Source organism: Balaenoptera borealis (genome assembly GCF_965194805.1).
Source record: "Balaenoptera borealis genome assembly, chromosome: 14".
Taxonomy (NCBI): Eukaryota; Metazoa; Chordata; class Mammalia; order Artiodactyla; family Balaenopteridae; genus Balaenoptera; species Balaenoptera borealis.
This window is the reverse complement of record NC_138875.1, coordinates 75,179,975-75,202,105: the sequence shown is the minus strand read 5'-3', so window position 1 is coordinate 75,202,105 and position 22,131 is coordinate 75,179,975. Positions and strand designations below refer to the sequence as shown.

Sequence of the window (22,131 nt, the reverse complement as noted above, 5' to 3'; positions counted from 1 at the left end):
CCATACTGTCTTGATTACTGCAGCTTTGTAGTATAGTCTGAAGTCCGGGAGCCTGATTCCTCCAGCTCTGTTTTTCTTTCTCAAGATTGCTTTGGCTATTTGGGGTCTTTTGTGTTTCCATACAAATTGTGAAATTTTTTGTTCTAGTTCTGTGAAAAATGCCATTGGTCGTTTGATACGGATTGCATTGAATCTGTAGATTGCTTTCGGTAGTATAGTCATTTTCACAATGTTGATTCTTTCAATACAAGAACATGGTATATCTCTCCATTTGTTTGTATCATCTTTAATTTCTTTCATCAGTGTCTTATAGTTTTCTGGCAGGTGGATTCTTAACTACTGTGCCACCAGGGAAGTCCCTGGGAAGTTTTAAAATATATTTTTTGCCCAGAACTAATGCTCAGAAATTCTGATTGAATTGACCCAGAATGCAGCCTGGACAAGAGGATTTTTAAAAGCTCCCCAGGTGATTTTAAGTGCTCAGCCGGGGTGGAGACCCACTGGCTTCTGAGATAGATGTGATGATCCTGACACTCCTTTTACAGCCAGAGAACTGAGGCACAGAGAAATTAAGTAAGTAGCCTAAGGTCACGCAGCTAGTGAATAGTGGAGCAAAGATTTGAACCCAGAAAGTCTGGTTTCAAAGCTTCATGAAAAAAAAAAAAAATCAATTGGTCTCAGTTCATTTCCTCAGTGATGGAGAGCTATAAGCCGGCTCTCTTCTGAGACAGACACTGAAGGCCCCTTGGGCACGGGATATTTTTAACCCAGAGAAGCCAGTGATTCTTGCAGACAGCCTGCAGGGACTTACACTGGGAAGATTGTTTGGGGGCTGGTGGACCCGTTCCCTGCTGAGATACTCCTCAGAGTCCAGCTTTTCTGTCCCCTGGAGCCAGTAGGTCCAGGCTGGCTTGGGCGACAGGGTGGGAGGGGGTGGGGTGGGGGTTGGCTCCATCTGGAACTGATGTTTCCAAGGATATTTCCATACATGGTGGAAGGGGAGAGGGTCAGGATTACCTCACCCAAGCCAGCCCCTTCTCTCTGCTTTCTGCCTGGAAAGGAGCTAGAGAACAACTAATTGTTGGAAATGGATATGAATTCACCCTCCTCCTTCTTCCCCTCCCTAACCCAGCAGAGTCCTGTGAAAGCTGCAGAGCTTCAAACGTACACGTCGAGTATTCTCCAGACGCTCTCCTATGTGGCTTTGTGGGAGAATACACAGTACAGTCTTGGGGGACCCAACTTAGGGGCATCTTCTAAAATACAAAATATGGGGAATTCCCTGGTGGTCCAGTGGTTAGGACTCCACTTTCACTGCCGAGGGTGCAGGTTCAATCCCTGGTTGGGGAACTAAGATTCCACAAGGTGCACGGTGCGGCCAAAAAAAAAAAAAAAAAATTAAAATGCAAAATGTGAATGGTTTTTGTGCAAGCAATCTCACCTACAGAAATTTCCCCTAGAAACAACGCACTAGTAGGCAAAATTCCCCCCAAAAAACCCTATGAGTAGGCAAAGATGCGCACCCAAGGATGTTCATCATAGCATTGCTTATAATTGGGAAAAACTGGAAACAACCCAAATGTCCATCCATAGGGATTGATTAGCTGAAGTGGGATATATCCATATGGGAAGAGGGGAGTTATATGCTGACATGGAAAATAGGTCCACCATATATTAGTTTAGCAGAAAGAAAAAGGAAATAGTAGAACTGAATGTAGAATATAATCCAATGTTTGTTAATAATTAGGTTGACACATAAATAGAACAATTTGGAGGAATAATCTCACCTATCTGTGGCTATTTTCTCTAGCCATGGAGGTGGGATTATGGTGATCTTTGACTGTCACTGCTGCATATATATAATGTTTGGATTTTATATACCAACATGCAGTAATTTCACAACCAGAAAAAAATTAGTTGTGAAACTGAAACCAATAATATGTAAAAATCACATGGATCCACTTGAAGATGGTTAATTTTACGTTCTGTGAATTTTACTTCAATTAAAAAAAAAAAAAAAAAAGTCATTGTAACTCAAACTACCCAGCCAAAGAAAGATTCCAGTAGAGCTGAGAGCAAAATATCACATGTATGTTCTATAAATTTTACCTTTAAAAAAATTGTTTTGCTTTCCCTAAGCTTTTTGTTCATATTTTTGGTGGGTTTTTTTAAATAAGTTTTTTATTTATTTTAATTTTGGCTGCGTTGGGTCTTCATTGCTGCGCGCCGGCTTCCTCTAGTTGTGGCGAGTGGGGGCTACTCTTTGTTGTGGTGCGTGGGCTTCTCATTGCAGTGGCTTCTCTTGTTGTGGAACATGGGCTCCAGGCACACGGGCTTCAGTAGTTGTGGCACAGTAGTTGTGGCTTGCGGGCTCTAGAGCGCAGGCTCAGTAGTTGTGGCGCACGGGCTTAGTTGCTCAGCGGCATGTGGGATCTTCCCAGACCAGGGATCGAACCCATGTCCCCTGCCTTGGCAGGCAGATTCTTAACCACTGCGCCACCAGGGAAGTCCCTTGGTGGTTTTTCCATGCTTTTCTTTCTTGTATGCTTACAAATGAGTCATTATTTTACTTACTTGCTATTATAAATTCTAAGAAAATCACACACACACACACACTCACATGAGTGTTTGCCAGAGCATCATCTGACTTTCCAGTCAATACAAAATTTGCCATGGGAGGGAGCATTCATGTTCTGTCTCCTCCAGGCCTGTTTTGACACCCAGATTATTCACCTTGGCAACCAGCTAAGGTGAAAAGAAATGGTTGGAGTGCATTTTCAAACCACACTATCAAGGAAATTTTTAGCTCCTTGAAATTTCAGCCTCTGGGTAGCACACGTCGGCTCCTCTTGTAGTTCGCACAATCTTAGTGGGGTCTTCAGGATGCCCCTTTGGGTAGTTATCACTGACCCCCTCTTTCCATCATATTTGCTCAATTGTAATACATTGGCTCCGCAGGGGACTCTTCTTCCCTTTCCCGGGACCACAGGTCCTGAACACAGGGTATTCCTTGGTCCCAGCAAATCTACCCTGGGTTCCAGAGAAGAAGTGAGTGACATTAATTTATCTTACTTAGCCATATTTTGATGACTGATCAGGAAGTGGTTTAAGGGAGTAGTTGTGGAAAGCAAAGGCTTTTATTACCAAATGTCAAGGATTGTTCATTCCACAGATTACTGATTACATAGGGGAAAGTGCACTTTTACAACAGAGAGAGAGCAGTTTAGTGCTTTACCCTGGCGCTTAAACTCAGCATCGATTATAGTGGCAGATGCAATACAAAGTTCACAACGCCATCTCTGAAGTTCTGTTGAATCGAATCAAGCTGTGGTCTTGGTTACAGGAAATAAAGGGAACACCATCAGTGAAGTTGGAATGTGAGGCTTCTACACGGTAACTGTCTTGGACTCTTCAAAATATCAGTGTCATGAAGGAAAGAAAAAAGGCAGCGGGGGCGGGGCGGGGGTTTCCCTGGTGGCGCAGTGGTTAAGAATCCGCCTGCCGATGCAGGAGACACGGGCTGAAGCCCTAGTCCGGGAAGATCCCACATGCCGTGGAGCAACAGACACCGTGTGCCACAACTACTGAGCCCACGTACGGCAACTACTGAAGCCCATGCGCCTAGGGCCTGTGCTCCGAAGCCAGCGCAATGAGAAGCACGCGCACTGCAACCAAGAGTAGACCCCACTCGCTGCAACTAGAGAAAGCCCGCGCGTGGCAACGAAGACCCAACTCAGCCAAAAATAAATAAATATTTTTTTAAAAAAAGGGGCACTTGCCTAGATTTTTTAAAACTGCAGGTGGAAAATAAAACGGAAATGGAAAGCCACTCTGGAAGATAATTTGGCAGCTTCTTACAAAACTAAACATGCAACTGACTACACGACCCAGAGAATTAAAAACTTACACTCATACAAAAACTTGTACAGGAATGCTCTTAGCAGCTTTATTTATGATAGCAAAATACTAGGAACAATTCAAATGTCCTTCCATGGGTGAATGGTTGAACAAACCCTGGTACTTCCATATAATGGAATACTACTCAGCAAGGAAAAAGAATGAGCTAGTGATACATGCAAGAACCTGGATGGACCGGAAGGACATATTGTTTGATGAAAAAAGTCGATCTCAAGAAAATCACATACCGTAGATTCCGTTCATATAAAATTCTAGAAAATGCAAACTAATCTATAGTGACAGAATGGGGGAGGGGTAGTGGGGAGAGATGGGAAGGAGGGATGGATTGCAAAGGAACACCAGGAAACTTTGGGGAGTAATGGATGTGTTCGCCAGCTGGTTTGCAATAATGGTTTCATGGGTGTATATGTTTTCAAAACTCATCAAATTGTAGGCTTTAAATATGTGCAGTTTATTGAATATCAATTATGCCGAAGTAGAGCTGTTTGTAAAAAAAAAAAAAAAGAAAAGAAAAGAAATGGGGAGAATGGTTTCTGTAAGAATTAAATGAAATAAAGCATATTAAGCACTTTGCGTGGAGTCTGGCGTATGAAGTAAGCACTTCATGTGGCGTCTGCCGCACAGTAAGTGCTCCATAGTTGTTGGTGTTGGAACTTGGCTGGTCTCCTGGCTGGCTCCATCACATCCCCCTGTTTATTTGCTTTATAACATTGAAATAATCTAATTATTTTGTTTATCTGTGGTCTCAAAACGGTGAGTTCCCTGAAGCAGGGACTGTGTCTGATTTGCAGCTAGAGCGGTTTTCCCCAGTGTGGTGCTTTGAATCCGTAGATGCTGTCCCACCACCCACCTTCGCCCTTACAAGCCACATTCTTTTGTTAGAGAACAGAAGAATGTTTCATGGGTGTTGGCCTAAGCAGGTCCAGCCGGATTTGCCACGCCCAGGAATAGGACTCCTGAGGCCTTCTATCCGTGGATACGCCTGGTCTTCCTAACAGAACAAGACTAGAGGCAGTCGGTATAGTGGAAACCCGCACCCCACTAAAAGTAAAGGGATTTAATTCCAAGCGCAGCTGTGCCCGGTACTGCATAGTAGGACCTGAAAATGCCTACTGTGTCCGTTCCCCCCCTCGTCACTTTAAAACGAAGTATTTGGATAAGCTGTTTTCAGATACCCATCCGTTCTTACGAACCTGTGACCCTCATGAAGAGTCCAGTTCAGTTGTGATGGAAGCAGAGTTGGTCATGTAGCAACTGGGAACTTCGAGACTATAACTATTGCAACCAAAATTCCTTTTGGTGCATTGAGAAACTGTCGGGCTGCGCTCCTATTCACGGAAAAACAACGCAACCCGGTCCGTCCAAAAGCAAGTATACTCAAAGCCGATAAACACTGAACTAAACCCGCTTTTCTTAATAATAGAAATAAACGCAAAACCACTTCGGCGAAAGCAAGCAATAAATTTCTAAAAAGCATACAACAATTAAAACACTCACTGTAGTATAGTAAGAAAACACCAAATATACGGCTGTTATTAAACTTGTACTGATCAGTCTCCGTAGAGACTGTCAAAAATTGCCAATGCCGACTATATTTCAAGTCGTCATGGCGGGGTATTGGGAAAAGTTTTCAATTAGCAATAATCGCGCCTCGGATAAACCTCATTGGCTACGATACTGCCACTGCGCAAAGCTAAAGAACGTGAGCACGCACCTAGCTCCGCCATGGATGACAACTGCCTTTACCGTGAGGGTGAGCGACTGAAAACGAGCTGGGAAATATGAAGCACTTCCTTGCAAGAACTTATGTTTAAGATCCGCCTGCGCGAAAAGGTTCTAGTTTTAAAATTATCTGTTGTCGAACACTAACGTTTTAGAAATACGTACGCCTTCGCAAAGGATGCTGGGGAAATCTCATGCAAATTACCATGACGTCACCAGGACGGTCTGGTTGAGACTCGTGTTCTAAAAAACACCGGCAGGAGAAGAACGAAAACAGAGTTAACCGAAATGAGATCGGTAGGTTGAGGCGTGGGTGCTGAAACCAGAAAACTCTCAGGAGAGACATTAGAACTTACAACGTTAATACATTTTGTTTGTAACACGCCGACATAAAAAACAAACAACGGAAAGTGGATAACAGACATGAAGGGAACACATCACGGAACAAGCCGTGGTGTTAAAAGCTAAAACACGGCCTAAAAGCGTTCAGGAGCGCAAGTCTGTCTCATAACAGTGAACATAAGAAATTGAACACTACGCTGCTGACCACAGTACACCTTTAGCATAATCCTCTACTAAATCATGTTGGTTATAGAACGCACACTTCCTTATTTTAAACCTACATTGTTCAGTCTCCGTAGAGACTGTCAAAAATTGCCAATGCCGACTATATTTCAAGTCGTCACGGCGGGGTATTGGGAAAAGTTTTCAATTAGCAATAATCGCGCCTCGGATAAACCTCATTGGCTACGATACTGCCACTGCGCAAAGCTAAAGAAAGTCTTCCCCTACTCATCGTTCCCAATAAGCAAGGTTCCTATTACAGAAAGGTGAGTTGGAGCCTCAAGGCAAAACCCTTAATTATTAACGGGCTGAAAATTATACAACCATATTAAGATGTCTCGGAAATATATAATCTGTTTCTCAGTATTCAGCTGCTTGATTTCACTTAGTTTTGAGTGGAGAATGAAGCAAAGCATTGTGGGAGGGACCATGCTAATAAACTTAATTCAGACTATAAATTGGGGAGGATGAGACATGTGCTCAGTGTAAGAGTGCTGTGGTAAAATATACGTAACATAAAATTTACCATTTGAACCACTTCTAAGTTCAGCAACCATCACCACTGTACATCTCCAGAACTTTTTCATCACCCCAAACAAACTTCCCATTAAATACTAACTCCCCGTTCCTCTCTCCCACAGACCCTGGCAACCTCTATTCCACTTTCTATAAATTTGGCAACTCTCAGTATCTCACATAAGAGAATCACACAATTTTTTGTGTCTGGCTTATTTCATACATTGTTTCTAAGGTCCATCCATATTGTAGTATGTTTCAGAATTTCGTTCCTTTTTATGGCTGATATTCTACTATATGGAATTTTGTTATCCATTTATTCTTTGATTGACAGGAGGTTGCTTCCACTTTTTGGCTATTGTGAATAATGCTTCTATGAACACTGACATACAAGTATCAGTTTGAGTCCTTCTTTTCAATTCTTTTGTGTATATATCTAGAAGTAGAATTTCTGGATGATGTGGTAATTCTATGTTTAACCTGAAAGGGTTTTCTGTGGACATCTTAATTCAGAGGAGAGAGGCTATTTCTACAGTTCATGAGTTTGAAGTAACTTTCACTGTTACTGGCTCGGCAAGTGGAAAGCTACTAGAAACCTATGTCTGAACTTGTTTCAGCTCTGAGCTGTACTCTCCAAAAGACTTTTGGTTTTTGCTACTCACTAAGATGCAACTAGTACTCTGAGAAAATATTTCCCCAAAAATTTCATTATGAAAAATTTCAAACATGAAACGTTCAAAGTATTGCTCACTGAACATTTATGTAGTCATCAACTAGATGTAAAAATGACATAAAAAGGCCTATTTGATGCTGATGTGTAGTTAATTTTTTTTCCACAGCCATAATTGGCAGGGTAGGAAAAAACAGCAGAAAAAAAGAAAGGCTAACAGTCTGATTAATTTAGAATATTTGATTTTGATCCAACCAAGGACTTTGTCATTAATTCCTAGTGTGGTGGAGTTGTGAGAAATAAAAGACTAGGGTCATCCAAGGAACTTCTCAGCCCTTGAGAATGTCTCGATTGGGTGGCTCATTACACCCTGTCAGTAGCTATCAAGGGAAATTGTTTCACCAGCTGTCTTGGATGACTTCATCTTCCACAGATGACTTCCCATCACTAAGAAAAATAGAAAACTCAGCTAACTTCTCCCCAGAACATGAAATTCTTTGGGGCCTAAAAGCACAATAATCCTGTGTTCCTGGCCAGTCTTTTAATGATGCTTATTCCACTTGAAGAACTGGAAAAGTAATGTGGCTCTGAAGTTTTCCATAATAAAATTTGCCTGGGATTGGGGGTAGTGTCATGTTTTGACATGTCCATAGGTTTTAATCAAACACCCATGTGTGCAGAAAATATTCTGGATTACAATTTTGTTTTCTTTTTAAAAAATTTATTTATTTTTGGCTGCACTGGGTCTTCGTTGCTGTGCGCGGGTTTTCTCTAGTTGCGGCGAGCGGGGGCTACTCTTGTTCAGTGCACGGGCTTCTCATTGCAGTGGCTTCTCTTGTTGCGGAGCACAGGCTCTAGGCACGCGGGCTCAGTAGTTGTGGCTCGTGGGCTCTAGAGCGCAGGCTCAGTAGTTATGGCGTAGGGCCTTAGTTGCTCCGCGGCATGTGGGATCTTCTCGGACCAGGGCTCGAACCCATGTCCCCTGCACTGGCAGGCGGATTCTTAACCACTGCACCACCATGGAAGCCCTATAATTGTTTGACTTCATAAAAGTTCCCAGTCTACATTTTTAAAAATTAGTTTATTTGTTTTTATTTTTGGCTGTGTTGGGTCTTCTTGCTGTGTGCGGGCTTTCTCTAGTTGCAGCGAGCCAGGGCTACACTTTGTTGCCGTGGGCGGGCTTCTCATTGTCGTGGCTTCTCTTGTTGCAGAGGATGGGCTCTAGGCGCGCGGGCTTCAGTAGTTGTGGCACACAGGTTCGATAGTGCAAGCTCAGTAGTTGTGGCGCACGGGCTTAGTTGCTCCACAGTGTGGGATCTTCCCGGGCCAGGGATCGAACCCGTGTCCTCTGCATTAGCAGGCAGATTCTTAACCACTGCGCCACCAGGGAAGCCCCCCAGTCTATATTTTAATCCTTTTTTTTTTTTTTTTCCCCAGCCAATGTGGTCAGGTTAACTAAGGTACAAAAGACTCATGTCAGGTGGTTCTCTCAGCCCAGTGACCTATTTGAGGTGTGGCTGGAGGTATTGCTCCCAAACTACTGAAATGGGTTACTTTACCAATATTTACTGCTATGCATTCAATGATAGTCAGACTCTGACTCCAGCTTTCATACTACTCCTCTGGGCTTCAGTTTTGTTTGTTTGTTTGTTTTTTGGCGGCACCGAGCGGCTTTCGGGATCTTAGTTCCCCGACCAGGGATTGAACCTGCGCCCTCGGCGGTGAAAGCTCGGAGCCTAACCACTGGACCTCCAGGGAATTCCCCTCACTTCATTTTAAAATGGGGGAAGTGGTTCCTTAGAGTGGTCTTCAAGGTCAGTGCTAGCTGTTTTAGAACATATCCTTTGATATGTTCTAAAACACTTAGAAATCGATGTCTTATTTAGGCAATGCTACAGATCAGTGGTTCTCACTGGCTACATATTAGAAACAACTGTGAGGTTTGTAAACCGACTTGGTGCCCAAGTGTCTCCCCAGACCAATTAAATCAGAATTTCTGGGGGTAAGACCCAGGCATTGTGTTGGTTAATTTAGTAAAAACACAAGATGAGAAATAAGGGACTTCCCTGGTGGCGCAGTGGTTAAGAATCAGAATCTGCCTGCCAGAGCAGGCGACATGGGTTCGAGCCCTGGTCCGGGAAGATCCCACATGCTGTGGAGCAACTAAGCCCATGTGCCACAACTACTGAAGCCGGGGCGCCTAGACCCCGTGCTCCGCAACAGTAGAAGCTACCACAATGAGGAGCCATCACACCACAACGAAGAGTAGCCCCCACTGGCCGCAACTAGAGAAAGCCTGCACAAAGCAAGGAAGACCCAAACATGAAGACCCAACCACGAAGACCCAACGGAGCCAAAACAAACAAACAAAAAAGATGAGAAAATTGGAGAAACCACGTGGGTAAACACATTAGTCCCTGTATATTATATTTCGCTTTAATTGTTCATTTTAACTGTAAAAACATCAGTTTTTCAGCTATTTGGGAATGTATTTCTTCACAACTCACTTCAAGGTGGGAACTTGATTCCGTTTCCATGAGTGGAAAGGTTCGTAAACACTGAAGTTGAGGATGAGTCAATCCTAGATCCATTACTAAAGCTTCTAAAGAATGAATTCCTAAGTTGACGCTGTTTGGATGTACTATTTTGCACTCAGAACATTGACGTCCAAGCTCTAACCGCTTCTCTCTCAAAGAGATGATGGCTTAGTAGACCGCTGCACATCGCGTACCAGGGTTCGAAGCCTCTGACCAGAAAAGGTCAACAGGGGGCGCTACTGGACAACCTGGGTCCCTCGATTGTGCAGCCCAGAGGATTGTGGGACTTGTAGTTTTTCTTGCATCATTTCAGGTTAATGAACTACATTTCCCAAAGTGCAGATACAGCCAGTCGGTCCCCCTGTCGGGCGCGGAGTGTCCCTTGAGCTGTGAAAGGTAAGTGAGTTCTGTGTGGGCTGCAGGTTTCTATAAATTGAGGATTCCACTTCTCCTCTTTGCCCTTCGATGGGACCTGGGAGAGAGCAGCTGTTCCAACAGAGCGTCTTTTCAGCGGGGTTTCCCGAGCCCTCCGGTCTCAGAAATCGGGATTAACTATTTGTTTAGCTGTTCATGTGTTGCTGTGGAATGTCAGGGAGAAGTCAGGGTCCTGATCCCAGATCTGGAAAGCCCAGCATAAAATAATGTTTACATATGGGGTGCGTGTCACTAGAGAATTTCTGCATTTTATCGAATACTACATAAAGGCCTTGTTTTTACAGCTAGAAAAAGCTGGGGGTAGAATGCCTTGTCAGGTCTCACTACCCTTCACCTTGTCCAAGAAGCCCTATTTGCAATTGAGGGTAAACTAATAGAATATGGGGGAAATAGAATAAAAGGTATGCATGTGCTTAATTACATTGATAAAATCAAAATCCCGAAAAGTCTGAGCAACAGTTTCATCAGCTAAACTGGAACTCTAATGTGCTTCTTTAGTTTATGAAGAAATAAGATAATTCTGATTTATAAAATGGGAAGTAGGTTTATGGGACATACGGTCCCCCAAGGGATGGTATTAACTAAAAATATAAATGTATTCCTCTAATAGAGACATCTTTAGATGTAGTCATATATTAACAATGAGCAATTAAGGGACTTAAAAAAGATATTGAGGTAAACCATTAACTTTTTGAAGTTTATAAGAAATTCAGTTCTGACCAGCCAGGTGTTACTGGGAGAGACAGAATAGGCCTTATATTATGCTAGAATTCTGCTTTATCAATTTTTTAGTTTACCTCCCTCCTTTTTAAAATAGATCTTATTTTTTAGAGCCTCCCCCCTTTCTTTTCAGAAACCAAAATATGCAGTTTCCCTTGGATGCAGAAAGCCTTGGCAGATTTGCCAGCCATAGTTAATTTCCGTCTGATGGCCACAGCATAGGAGAGCTCTGGCTGTAGGTTCTTAGGAGATCAGGAAGACAGGATTGGCTTGGGCTGTTATGAAAGAGTCTAGTGTGGGGACAAAGTTTTATTTTGTGGAACATATTAGAAATTCTTGACCAAAACAAATTATTAAAAAGATAATAAAAAGGTAGACTTGTTGTTTCAGGTTGGACTTCAAAGGACCCAGGAGGGTGTGGAATCAGTTTGTACTGGTGAGGGCCACTTGTTAAATATTTGGGAATTTACTAGCCAGTTGTTAGATAAACCATTGGTAGCCTGAAACTGGCCACGATAGGATTATTTTCTTTTATCTTTTTTTGAGGGGGAGGGTAAAGGGGAAGCCAGTTTACCAACACACTCCTAGCAAAGGTCAATTTTTTCTCTAAGCCTGGGGCCCCAGTGTTCAATACATCCGTGAGTTATTAGATGCTGAACTAGCTCACACCCTTCCAGATTTTACCAAAGATTGATTTGGATTACAAAGCAAGATTATAAATACACTCTAAGTATCTGTGGGGGGAAGGGGGCTGTACCTTTCAAGTGAATTGTTTGTCTGGGAGCTGTCCTTCCAGGTACTGCGGTCATTGATTAATTCATTATCAGTAGGCTGTTCTCATAAGCATGGAATCCACCACTGGAAATATGGTCTGGTTGGATAGCTTTCTTTTTTTTTTTTAATTATTTTTGCCTGCATTGGGTCTTCATCGTTGCGCGCGGGCTTTCTCTAGTTACAGAGAGCGGGGGCTACTCTTCTTTGCGGTGCGGGGGCTTCTCATTGCGGTGGCTTCTCTTGTTGCGGAGCACGGGCTCTAGGCGCGTGGGCTTCAGTAGTTGTGGCACGCGGGCTCAGTAGTTGTGGCTCGCGGGCTCAGTAGTTGTGGCTCGCGGGCTCTAGAGCGCAAGCTCAGTAGTTGTGTTGCATGGGCTTAGTTGCTCTGCGGCATGTGGGAATCTTCCCGGACCAGGGCTCGAACCCATGTCCCCTGAATTGGCAGGCGGAGTCTTAACCACTGCGCCACCAGGGAAGTCCCTGGATAGCTTTCTTATTAGGTAAAAACCTGTACTCCTCTCCAGTACATTTTTCTCATACCTAGATATTATCTTCCAGAGGACAGTATTGTATGCAATGCCAACAAATTCCTATTCCCCAGCCATTTCTCAATATCATGCTGTTGGCTCTTGTCACCCTTCTCATAAAATATTTCAAAGTACCAGTTTGCTGATTATTAGATACCTTTTGGGTTGGCAGCTTCCAGATGTAAGTTGAAATCTCATTAGTAACCTGCTCCCAAATCCCGTTTAGGGTGGGCTGTTCTGGGGAAATAAGGATGCTACCCATCCATTCTTTATTTTTTAGTTTCTTGCCTAGAGTTAGTTAGGGTTTGTCTGTATATTTTTAGGCTAAGCTTAGCCCTTTTTTATCTCTATTCTGTTGAAAATCGTGTGCTCTTTCATTTTTGTCTAGATCAAGGGCAACATGAGGGAGGCATATGTTTAAGTTACCTGCCCTAGTTCACTTTGTCTATTTAATTTCAAATATGTTTTCTCCAAATACTATATGACTGCTAAGTAATATGGTCCAGATATTGGAGTTTTGTCTACCTTTAAGGCAAAGCATTCCACATTTTAGCTTCTCTTCAAACTTCTCCATTCTTTTCTCCCTGTCCCTCCCCCTCCCCCTGCCATTCCCCTCCCCCTCCCCCCCCCTTTTTTTTTTGTTGGGGGGAAGTTTTTTTTCCCCGTTGTCTCATGGCTTTTGGCATTTCTGTACTTCCACTGTTCTGGGCATACTAGAGCATCTGCAATCCAAACATTCCTCTAAGAAAGTACTTTAAAAAAAAATTTTTTTTTTTTGCATGGCCTGTGGGATCTTAGTTCCCCAACCAGGGATTGAACCTGCGCCCTCAGCAGTGAAAGCGCAGAGTCCTAACCCCTGGACTGCAGGGAATTTCCCGCCGCCAATTTTTTTTTTTATTGTGGAGATAGGTACTATAATGAACCCCCATCCATGGACCCATCACCCAGCTTCAACAATTAACAACCCTTGGTTAATCTTGTTTCATTTATATACTCCACATTTTGTTTACCCAATCATCAGTTTTGTGGGGTTTTTTTCATTAAATTAAAATTAAAAAAAATTTAGGTATAGTTGAAATTTTCAGGTGTACAACATTGTGATTCATAATTTTTAAAGTTTATATTCGATTTATAGTTATTATGAAATATTGGCTATATTCCCTGTGTTGTACTATATATCCTTGTAGCTTATTTATTTTATATACAGTAGTTTGTACCTCTTAATCCCTTTCCCCATCTTGCCCCTCCCCCCTTCCCTTGGTTACCCTGGTTTTCAAAACCCAGTTTCTCACTTGATGCTTTTTTTTTTCCCCTCTCTAGAATGAGGATGAGCTTTGGGTTAACTTTCAGGACAGCAAAAGGCCGCTGGGTGGCGAACCTCAGCCAGCAGTGCTCACGCGGATCCACTGGGTTATTTGTGCCACCAAGCCCTCCTCTGGACTCTGAGAAGGTCAAAGAGTTACAGCGCTTTATCACCCTTTCCAAGAGACTCTTAGTGATGACCGGGGCAGGAATCTCCACTGAGTCGGGGATCCCAGACTACAGGTCAGAAAAGGTGGGACTTTATGCCCGCACGGACCGGAGGCCCATCCAGCATGGGGATTTTGTACGGATCGCTCGAATCCGCCAGCGGTACTGGGCGAGAAACTTTGTGGGCTGGCCTCAGTTCTCCTCCCACCAGCCTAACCCTGCACACTGGGCTTTGAGCAACTGGGAGAGACTCGGAAAGCTGTACTGGTTGGTGACCCAAAATGTGGATGCCTTGCACACCAAGGCGGGGAGTCAGCGCCTGACAGAACTCCACGGATGCATGCACAGGTGCAAGAAAGCCTGAACAGTGTAAATGCAGACACATGCTCCATAAGAGCAGGGACCTTGGCCGTCCTTATCACTGTTGTCTTCGTTAGACCACGAGGAAATGATTTGGGAGGAAGTTGTTTACTTTGGAGTTGATCCCAGCAAACTCAGTGAGGGAATGGGAAGTGAAACAGGGAAAGTGGGAAAGGCAGGGTAAGGTTTTGCTAATGAGTGGGTTACTGCTTGGGGCATCTGGGGCTCAAGCGTGTCAAGGGCTCTCTGACTGTAGAGCAGCTTCAGAACCATCTCACTGGAAGTCAAGGGGAACTGGGGCGTTTATCCACTGCCTCCCATCCTTCATTGGCTGAGGGTCACTCGGGGGGAATTAACTCCCTAACACTTGACTCTGCTCCTCCGGAGAAGGCTTCCATGGCCAGGGAACTCCCTAAACAGGAGAGACACAGGAACTTATAAGAGAACTGTGGGAGGTGCCCTCTCAGTGTCCCGAGGGAACTATGAGCAGAGCACCAACAGCATATGCTACAAACTGCTGGGTCTCCAGTGCCTAGACACATAGATCACAGGATAGCCAGAACCCAATAAGTATTGATGAAATGACCATATGTAGCCCTGGCAGTAACTTGTAGCTAATTGGAGACTGTTTCCTTATCTTTAAGCCCCAGAGATCATCCTCTGAGGACTGAAATCAGTCTGCCAGTCATAAAATATTTATTGGGTGTCTGCAACACGTGGTGTGCTACTGGTGTGCCACTTGCTGGTGTGGAGAGGTCAAAACCAAAATATAAAATGTGGTCTGCTTTATATGCGAGAATTTTGTAATCTGGTGGGAGACCCAAGAATAACAGGTTTAACAACAAACCACTCCACACGTGATTGTTAAATTATGTGGTTCTTGATAGACATGTTTTACAGGTTCAGAGAAACAGAGTTAGTAAAGATTGGAGTAATCAGGAAAGCTTTTACGGGTGAGGTGGGGCTGGAGAATAGCTCAGGTATGACTAGGCAAAGGAGGGGAAAGAGGGCTTTCCAAATGAAGGGAACTTGTAGAGTCTGGCCTGGTCTCGTTGGAGGCTAGTATGAAATCAGATTGTCTGGGAAGGCTAGACCCAAATCCTGGATGCATTTGAAAATCATGCAGTGCAATTTGGGTCTGTTGTGAGAGACCAAAGGGTACTGTTAGTGGTTTCTGAGCAAGAAAGCAATATGATAAAAATAGCATTTGAGGAAGCCTGGACAGGATTAGAGAGTTAGAGTGGCTCAGAAAAGTCAGCCGGAAAGACTCAGACTAAGGTGGCATCAGGGGATGGGAGAGCTAAGGATGGCTATGGGTCCATTAAAATTTTTTTTTCATGATGAAAATTTCAAACATCCACAAAAGTAAAGAGAGTAGTGTGATGAACTCCCACATGCCATCACCCAGATTCAAAGAGTTTTATCAAGATTTTATCATGTCTACTTATCCTTTCTCTGCCTCTTTTTAAATATTTTAAAACAAATCCAAGACTTCTTGTCATTTCATAGGAGGCCTTTTAAGTTAAAAAAAAAAAGCCAACACAGTCTGATGATTGACTAGATAGAGAGTAAAGGGAGAAAACTGAGTAACAAGTTTTTTTCCAAGGGTTTCAGCCCAAGTAACTGGAGGACAGTGATGGAGAAGCTGGGGAGGGGGATTGAAGACAGAAGTTAAGTTTGACAGGACCATCAAGGAGACTTGAACTAAAGTTTGGGGGAGAGGGCAGGAGTGGAGTCCTGTATAGAGGAGGAAACTGTTAGCACAGAGGCACTGCAGCAGTGACCACAGAGACACCCCAGGGAGGGACAGTGGAAAGAAAACAGGTTGGAGGCTGGAGGAGCAGAAGAGGAACCAACTTCCATTTTTCTTTCAACAGCTATTTAGTGAGTGCCTGCCATGTGCAGGCACTGTTATGCGCGATGGGCACAGAGCAGTGGACAAAGGACTCAAATTTCTCTTTTTCTTTTTTTTTGGAGGGCCATGCAGCTTGTGGGATCTTATTACCCTGACCAGGGATTGAACCTGGGCCCTGGCAGTGAAAGCCTGGAATCCTAACCACTAGGCCACCAGGGAACTCCCCAGAAAGTGTTTTAAAGAGAAGATGGCAATGGACAGCATCAATTACAGCAGATGATTAGAGCAGAGGATGGAGGGGGAAGGGGGGAAAAAAACCCTGGTTTTGGCACTAAGGAAATTATTTGGTAAAGGCTTTGCAGTCGTGTTAAGGACAAAAGTGAGCTAGCAGAAGGTTTAAGCAGGGAGTGTGTAGTAAGGAAACAGACGCACGTTTTTCTAGAAGGTTGGCAGTGGAAGGAAGGTGGTAGCTAAAGAGGTCATGAAAAGCTATTAATAAAACGGGGAAAATACGGTGGGCGTCAGGGAAAGAAAGTGGTGACGGAGGAGCTAGAGATGGTTGGGGATGAAAGGTCTTCGGTAGCTTCGTGCCTCCCCACCACAGTTGGCCTCCTCTCTGGTTTCAGGGTCCTCTGCTTGGGCTGCGGCGAGCAGACTCCCCGAGGGGCACTGCAAGAGCGGTTTGAAGTCCTGAACCCCACCTGGAGCGCTGAGGCCCATGGCCTGGCTCCGGACGGTGACGTCTTTCTCACCGAGGAGCAGGTACAGAGCTTCCGGGTCCCGCCCTGCTCTCGATGTGGGGGCCCCCTGAAACCAGACGTCGTCTTCTTCGGGGACACGGTGAACCCTGACAAGGTTGATTTTGTGCACAGGCGGGTAAAAGAAGCCGACTCCCTCCTGGTGGTGGGATCGTCCTTGCAGGTAACTGACTTGGTGTCGGGATGGTAACTGCCCCCTTTGCGGGCTGGGGAGCCCGGGAGAGGCTCCCTATTGGTTTATCTCTTCCTGCCTCTCGAGAGCTCTTACCTGCGTCTTCTGCTCCGACAGGTATACTCGGGCTACAGGTTCATCCTCACTGCCCAGGAGAAGAAGCTGCCAATCGCAATACTGAACATCGGGCCCACGCGGTCGGACGACTTGGCATGTCTGAAACTGGATTCTCGTTGCGGAGAGCTGCTGCCTTTAATAGACCCACGCTGACCACAGCCTGATATTCTGGACCCGGAAACTGGGACTTTCACTTGAATTCTGCTGCTAATGGTAAAATGCCTTCTCGGATACCAGATTCCAGTTCCTGCTCAACTGAGAGCACTGACAAAAGAGAGAAGAGTCTAGGTTTCTTAATGTATGGCCATTCTTAATTGAAACTAATTTTTTAATGTGCATTATGCTATATTGTTCGAAAGACTGATTTTTGAATTCTAGGCACATAGCTATTTAAGACAATGTTCCAAAATCTGCCATTGCCTTTTTCCCCATTTTTAAAAAATAACAGCTTTACTGAGATATAATTCCTAGGCCATGAAGTTCACCCTTTAAAAGTACACTTTAAAAGTATATAATTAAAGACCCAGCACAGCCATAAATAAATAAATTAATTAATTAAAAAAAAAGTATATAATTAACGTGTTTTTAGTACACTCACAAAGTTGCATATTAATCACCACTAATTCCAGAACATTTTCATCATCCCAGGAAGAAACCTTGTACTCATTAGCAGTGATTCCCCATTCCCCACCCCCTGGTCCCTGACAACTAATCTTCTTTCTGTTTTTGCTTATTCTGGACATTTCATACAGTATGTAGCCTTTTGTGTCTGGCTTCTCCACTTAGCATAATGTTTTCAAGATTCATCCATATTGTAGCATGTGTCAGTAGTTATATCTATTGATATTGTCACCTATGAGTACAACCACTTTAAAAAAATATAACAGCTTTTTTTTTCAGCTTTGAGATATAATTCACATATCATACAGTTCACTCATTTATTGCATACAATTCAATAATTTTTAATATATTCCCAGAGGAGTACAGCCAGTTTGAAAAAGACTTTATTTTTTTAGAGCAGTTTGAGGTTCACAGCAGAATTGAGCAGAAAGTGCAGGGAGTTCCCATGTACTCCTTGCCCCTGTTCACTAACATGGTATTTATCGTTTACCTACTGAAGGACATCTTGGATGCTTCCAACTTTTTGGCAACTACGAATAAAGCCATTGGACTTCCCTGGCGGTCCAGTGGTTAAGACGCTGCGCTTCCACTACAGGGGGCACGGGTTTGATCCCTGGTCGGGGAACTAAGATCCCACATGCTGTGCAGCGCGGCAAAAAAAAAAAAAAAAAAAAAAAAGAGTAAAGCTGCTATAAACATCCATGTGGAGGTCTTTGTGTGGATGTTAAGTTTTCAACTCATTTGGGTAAATACCAAGGAGTGAGATTGTTGGATCATATGATAAAAGTATGTTTAGTTTTGTATTCTAAAGTGGCTGTACCATTTTGCATTCCCACCAACAATATGTGAGAGTTCTGGTAAAACCACTTTTTAAAAACCATTTTAAATGAAGTATACTGACATACAGAGAATCGCAGGCATCATGAGTAGACAGCTTGATGAAGATGTAGAGCATCTAAATCAAGGAACAGAACACTGCTAGCACCCAAGAAGTCCCCTTGGCAAATCACTTTTTAACTAGTTCTTGTTACTAGAATAATACATATTTATTACAGAAAGTTTAGATGATACAGATAAGTAAAAAGGACTTTAATACAAATTACCCATAATCCCACTACCGAGATAACCAAAATCTAACATTCTGGTATAACTAAATCTAAATCTGTTCTTACAAAAGTTGAATCAAGCAGTACAGTATTTTATTACATCCTGTTTGCACCTAACAGTACAGAGTGGCCATCTTGACATGCCCTAAATGCTGTGGTTTTTTTGAATGGTAGACTGATGTACACAATCATTTTCTCCACCCCACTGGCAGCTTATTTTGGCATTAACTTGTTTCATTTCTTTTCAGATCCCTAAGGATTCATCCCTGCTTCCTCTAACTGATCCAGGCGTACCAACTGTCGCCTGCAGAGGGCAGCAAACCGACATCTCTCTGCCAGCCCATCGCTGAACCCCGCAGCTTTCAGAGCCCAGGAGTTAAAATCCTCCGGCTAATGAGATTTGCCCCTGAAGAGGACTTTTTCAGAACTGCAGCTTCTTTTGATAGGAAAACTTCTTTCTCTCCCTTTTATTCTCATCAGGCAGAAGAAATAGCCCAGGAAATATGTACCTCCAGAGTACTAACCTAGGGATCTCACTAATGTGGGTAAGGGGGGAAGGAAACGACTTAATTTATAATTCTGAATGCTTAAATGTCTTTAACTGAACCATTCTGATATATTTTTTGAAAAGACGAACAATGATATGAATGAATTTTTTATAAACCAAGGAATAGAGGAAGCATTTTTTTAAATAGCACATTAGGTATGTGGGCTGTACTTTTATATTTTTTAATCAGCTAAAAGTGAATGTGGCTTTATGACACGGTTCTCTAAGGATTTCTGCTTGATTTCAGCTGCCAGAATGAGACTGGCCTTGAACCTGGTCTGCAGAGAGGAAACAGTGAATTCCCAAGTGGGTTCTTAAATTGATTTGTTTCTGCTGAGGGAAGCAGCAAGACTTGTTTGATTACTGTGTTAGCCAGAGAGAATCATTGTCACAGGCTAAAAGCTTTCTGCACGATCTCATCAAAAAGCGAAGCAGATGAAAGAATCACAGCCTATTCTGGGTAGTCTTTTGTCTAAAATCAGGGCAAGCAATACATGTTCATCCTGCATCTACCTAGGAAGCAAATTTCAGTTGACTGGGATAACCCAAGATCTTGAAAACACAGTGTTCTTTTCACCTGCACAGCTGTAGGTTCGCTCACAACCATTCATTAATTCTGGAGAGGCGTAAGGCTGTGGTAAATCTCACTCCAGCTTTTTCGCAGATAGAGATGCTAAGGTGCTCTGAACCAGATTTGCTCAGTTACCCACAGTCAGTACCACCAATAATTGCATTCAAATCTGGGTCTTTTGAATCCCAAGCCATTCTCATCCACAAATCTCATAAACGGTTACTGACCAACACTGTATTTAGGTACTAAGGCTACAAAGATACAACTCTTGCTCTCAAGTGGCTCACAAGAGGATGTGTTATCTCCCCTACCCTCATCCTTTACCAGAATATGCCACAGAGTCATGCATGGAATGACAGGAGAGAAAATTTAGTCCATCCCCCCTTCATTTGATTTTTGAGGAAACTAAGATCCACACTTACCGAAGGCCACAGTGTGTAGTTTCAGAGCCAGGACGAGAATCTGAGTAGATCTTCCTCCCAGTTCTTTTAGACAGCAACGCTTCCTACTTGTCTGAAGATTATAGTTAGAAGGAAGTCACCCTGAAGTAGAAGTAGAAGCCAACAGTACACCCGGCCAGGAATGGTTAAAATGTGGGCAGTGGAGAGCAGGTTAGGCTGCGAGGGAGGGAAGCCAGGCTCTTTCATCACCTAATGCTGGCACGATTTACGAAACCGAGTCTTGAGGGCCTTAGGAATGTTTGGTTTGTTCATATTTCCTCCTGAGATGGAATTCTTTGCAAAAAGTTTGTCTCAAGAGGAACCTGGTATTTCCTGAAGCTGATGCTTCTCAGGTCTCCTTACTTTACATCTTTTGCTCTCCACCAGCACAGCAGTCCCCAACCCGCTGTAAGTGCCCTCGGTTGGAATAACAGACTTCTACTAGCGGGTGCTATCAGCTTTCACTGCCCTGGTTACATGGTTGTAACTGCATAAGCCCAGCTTTGGCTGTGACTCTCAGTCATATCCTTCCTTGTTGCTTCCACAACTGCTCTGCTATCACAGTTTTAGTAAGTACAAGTCATGAAGGCAAACAAGTACAGAATACTCGAATCTCCTTCCCACTAACTCATATTCCTTCTTTCATGCTGTCATAAATTGAATATCCTCTCAGTTCTCCCTTAAATAACAGCATTTGTTGGGACTTCCCTGGTGGTCCAGTGGTTAAGACTCTGTGCTTCCACAGCAGGGGGCACGGGTTTGATCACTGGTCGGGGAACTAAGATCCCATGTGCTATGTGGTGCAGCCAAAAAATAAATAATAAGAAATAAAATAATAGCATTTGTTGAACACACTACATCCCAAGCATTGTGCAAAGTATTTTACAACATGTCAGCTCACTTAATGAGTTAATCCCACATGAGATGCCTGGACATGCATAAAGGTCAGTCTTCAGTGAATGCCAAATGTTTCCTGAGAGGATCAAAGTCAGGACGGATAGGAAATTCGACACTCCTAGGTAGGGTGACCAGCCATCCCAGATTGCCCAGTACTGAGGGGTTTTCCTGATGTAGGACTTGCAGTGCTAAAACAAAGATGAGTTGGTCACCTTGCTCTGAGGAATAGCAAAGGTTGCCACCAGCTATAATAGTTAATTCCAGATATATTATTCTTGTTGAGATTCAAGACGGTGCTCTGAGATCCAGATTGTTTCCATAATTTCTATGTCACAAAATAGATCAATTCCACTTAATGAAGAAAAAAAAATTAAACTCATCCAAGAAAGCAGAGTGTTGTTTTTTTTCTTCTCGATTTATTAGAAAAGGAATATAGCACAGCATTGAAACTTTTAGAAAATAGACAGACTTGGATTTCCAACCCTGTCTTGCTACTTAGTAGTTAGGTGAACTTGGGCAAGTTGTTTTATCTAAACTTCAGTCTCTATAAATGAGGATAATAGGAGCTACCCAATTGGGTGGTTACGAAGACTAAACAAAGTAATGATGCATGTGTAGCTCACAGCACAGTGCCTGACAGAGTAAGCAGATGTCAGCCATTATCACTAGGATGTGGGAGGGGAAGCCATCCTACCTGCCAAACCTTTGTCTCCTATTGAGTATTCCTTTGAGTAGACTCACTCGGATCTTCCCCAGAGCCACTTTTCCTTTTTGTGTACCTGTTCGTCTTAAAAAAAATTACAAAAGCCAAGCTTTGCTTGATGTAATAAAGCC

The 22,131-nt window shown here is 43.3% G+C and overlaps 1 protein-coding gene across 3 annotated transcripts; it reads left to right on the top strand.

Moving 5' to 3' along the window:
• Window positions 1–10,254: 10,254 nt before the first annotated feature.
• Window positions 10,255–20,386, top strand: SIRT4 (sirtuin 4). 3 transcript variants are annotated; one of them, XM_082354085.1, is made up of 6 exons: window positions 10,255–10,323; window positions 13,704–14,201; window positions 16,695–16,830; window positions 16,941–16,989; window positions 17,116–17,328; window positions 19,091–20,386. In XM_082354085.1, the coding sequence occupies exons 2-5, from the start codon at window positions 13,705–13,707 to the stop codon at window positions 17,277–17,279; spliced, it is 846 nt and encodes a 281-aa protein (XP_082210211.1). In that variant the 5' UTR covers window positions 10,255–10,323; window position 13,704; the 3' UTR covers window positions 17,280–17,328; window positions 19,091–20,386. The 3 variants fall into 3 exon arrangements, with proteins under 3 accessions (XP_082210211.1, XP_082210210.1, XP_082210212.1); XM_082354084.1 differs by having other exon boundaries at window positions 16,695–16,989; XM_082354086.1 differs by lacking the exon at window positions 16,941–16,989 and having other exon boundaries at window positions 19,091–19,224.
• Window positions 20,387–22,131: the final 1,745 nt, after the last annotated feature.

Bases quoted from the DNA above. Each gene is read 5' to 3' on its own strand.
- SIRT4 (XM_082354084.1), top strand. From the start codon at position 13,705: ATGAGGATGAGCTTTGGGTTAACTTTCAGGACAGCAAAAGGCCGCTGG. The intron at 14,202-16,694 runs GTGCAAGAAAGC...CTCTGGTTTCAG, and splicing joins CTCCACGGATGCATGCACAG to GGTCCTCTGCTTGGGCTGCG. The intron at 16,990-17,115 runs GTAACTGACTTG...CTGCTCCGACAG, and splicing joins TGGTGGGATCGTCCTTGCAG to GTATACTCGGGCTACAGGTT.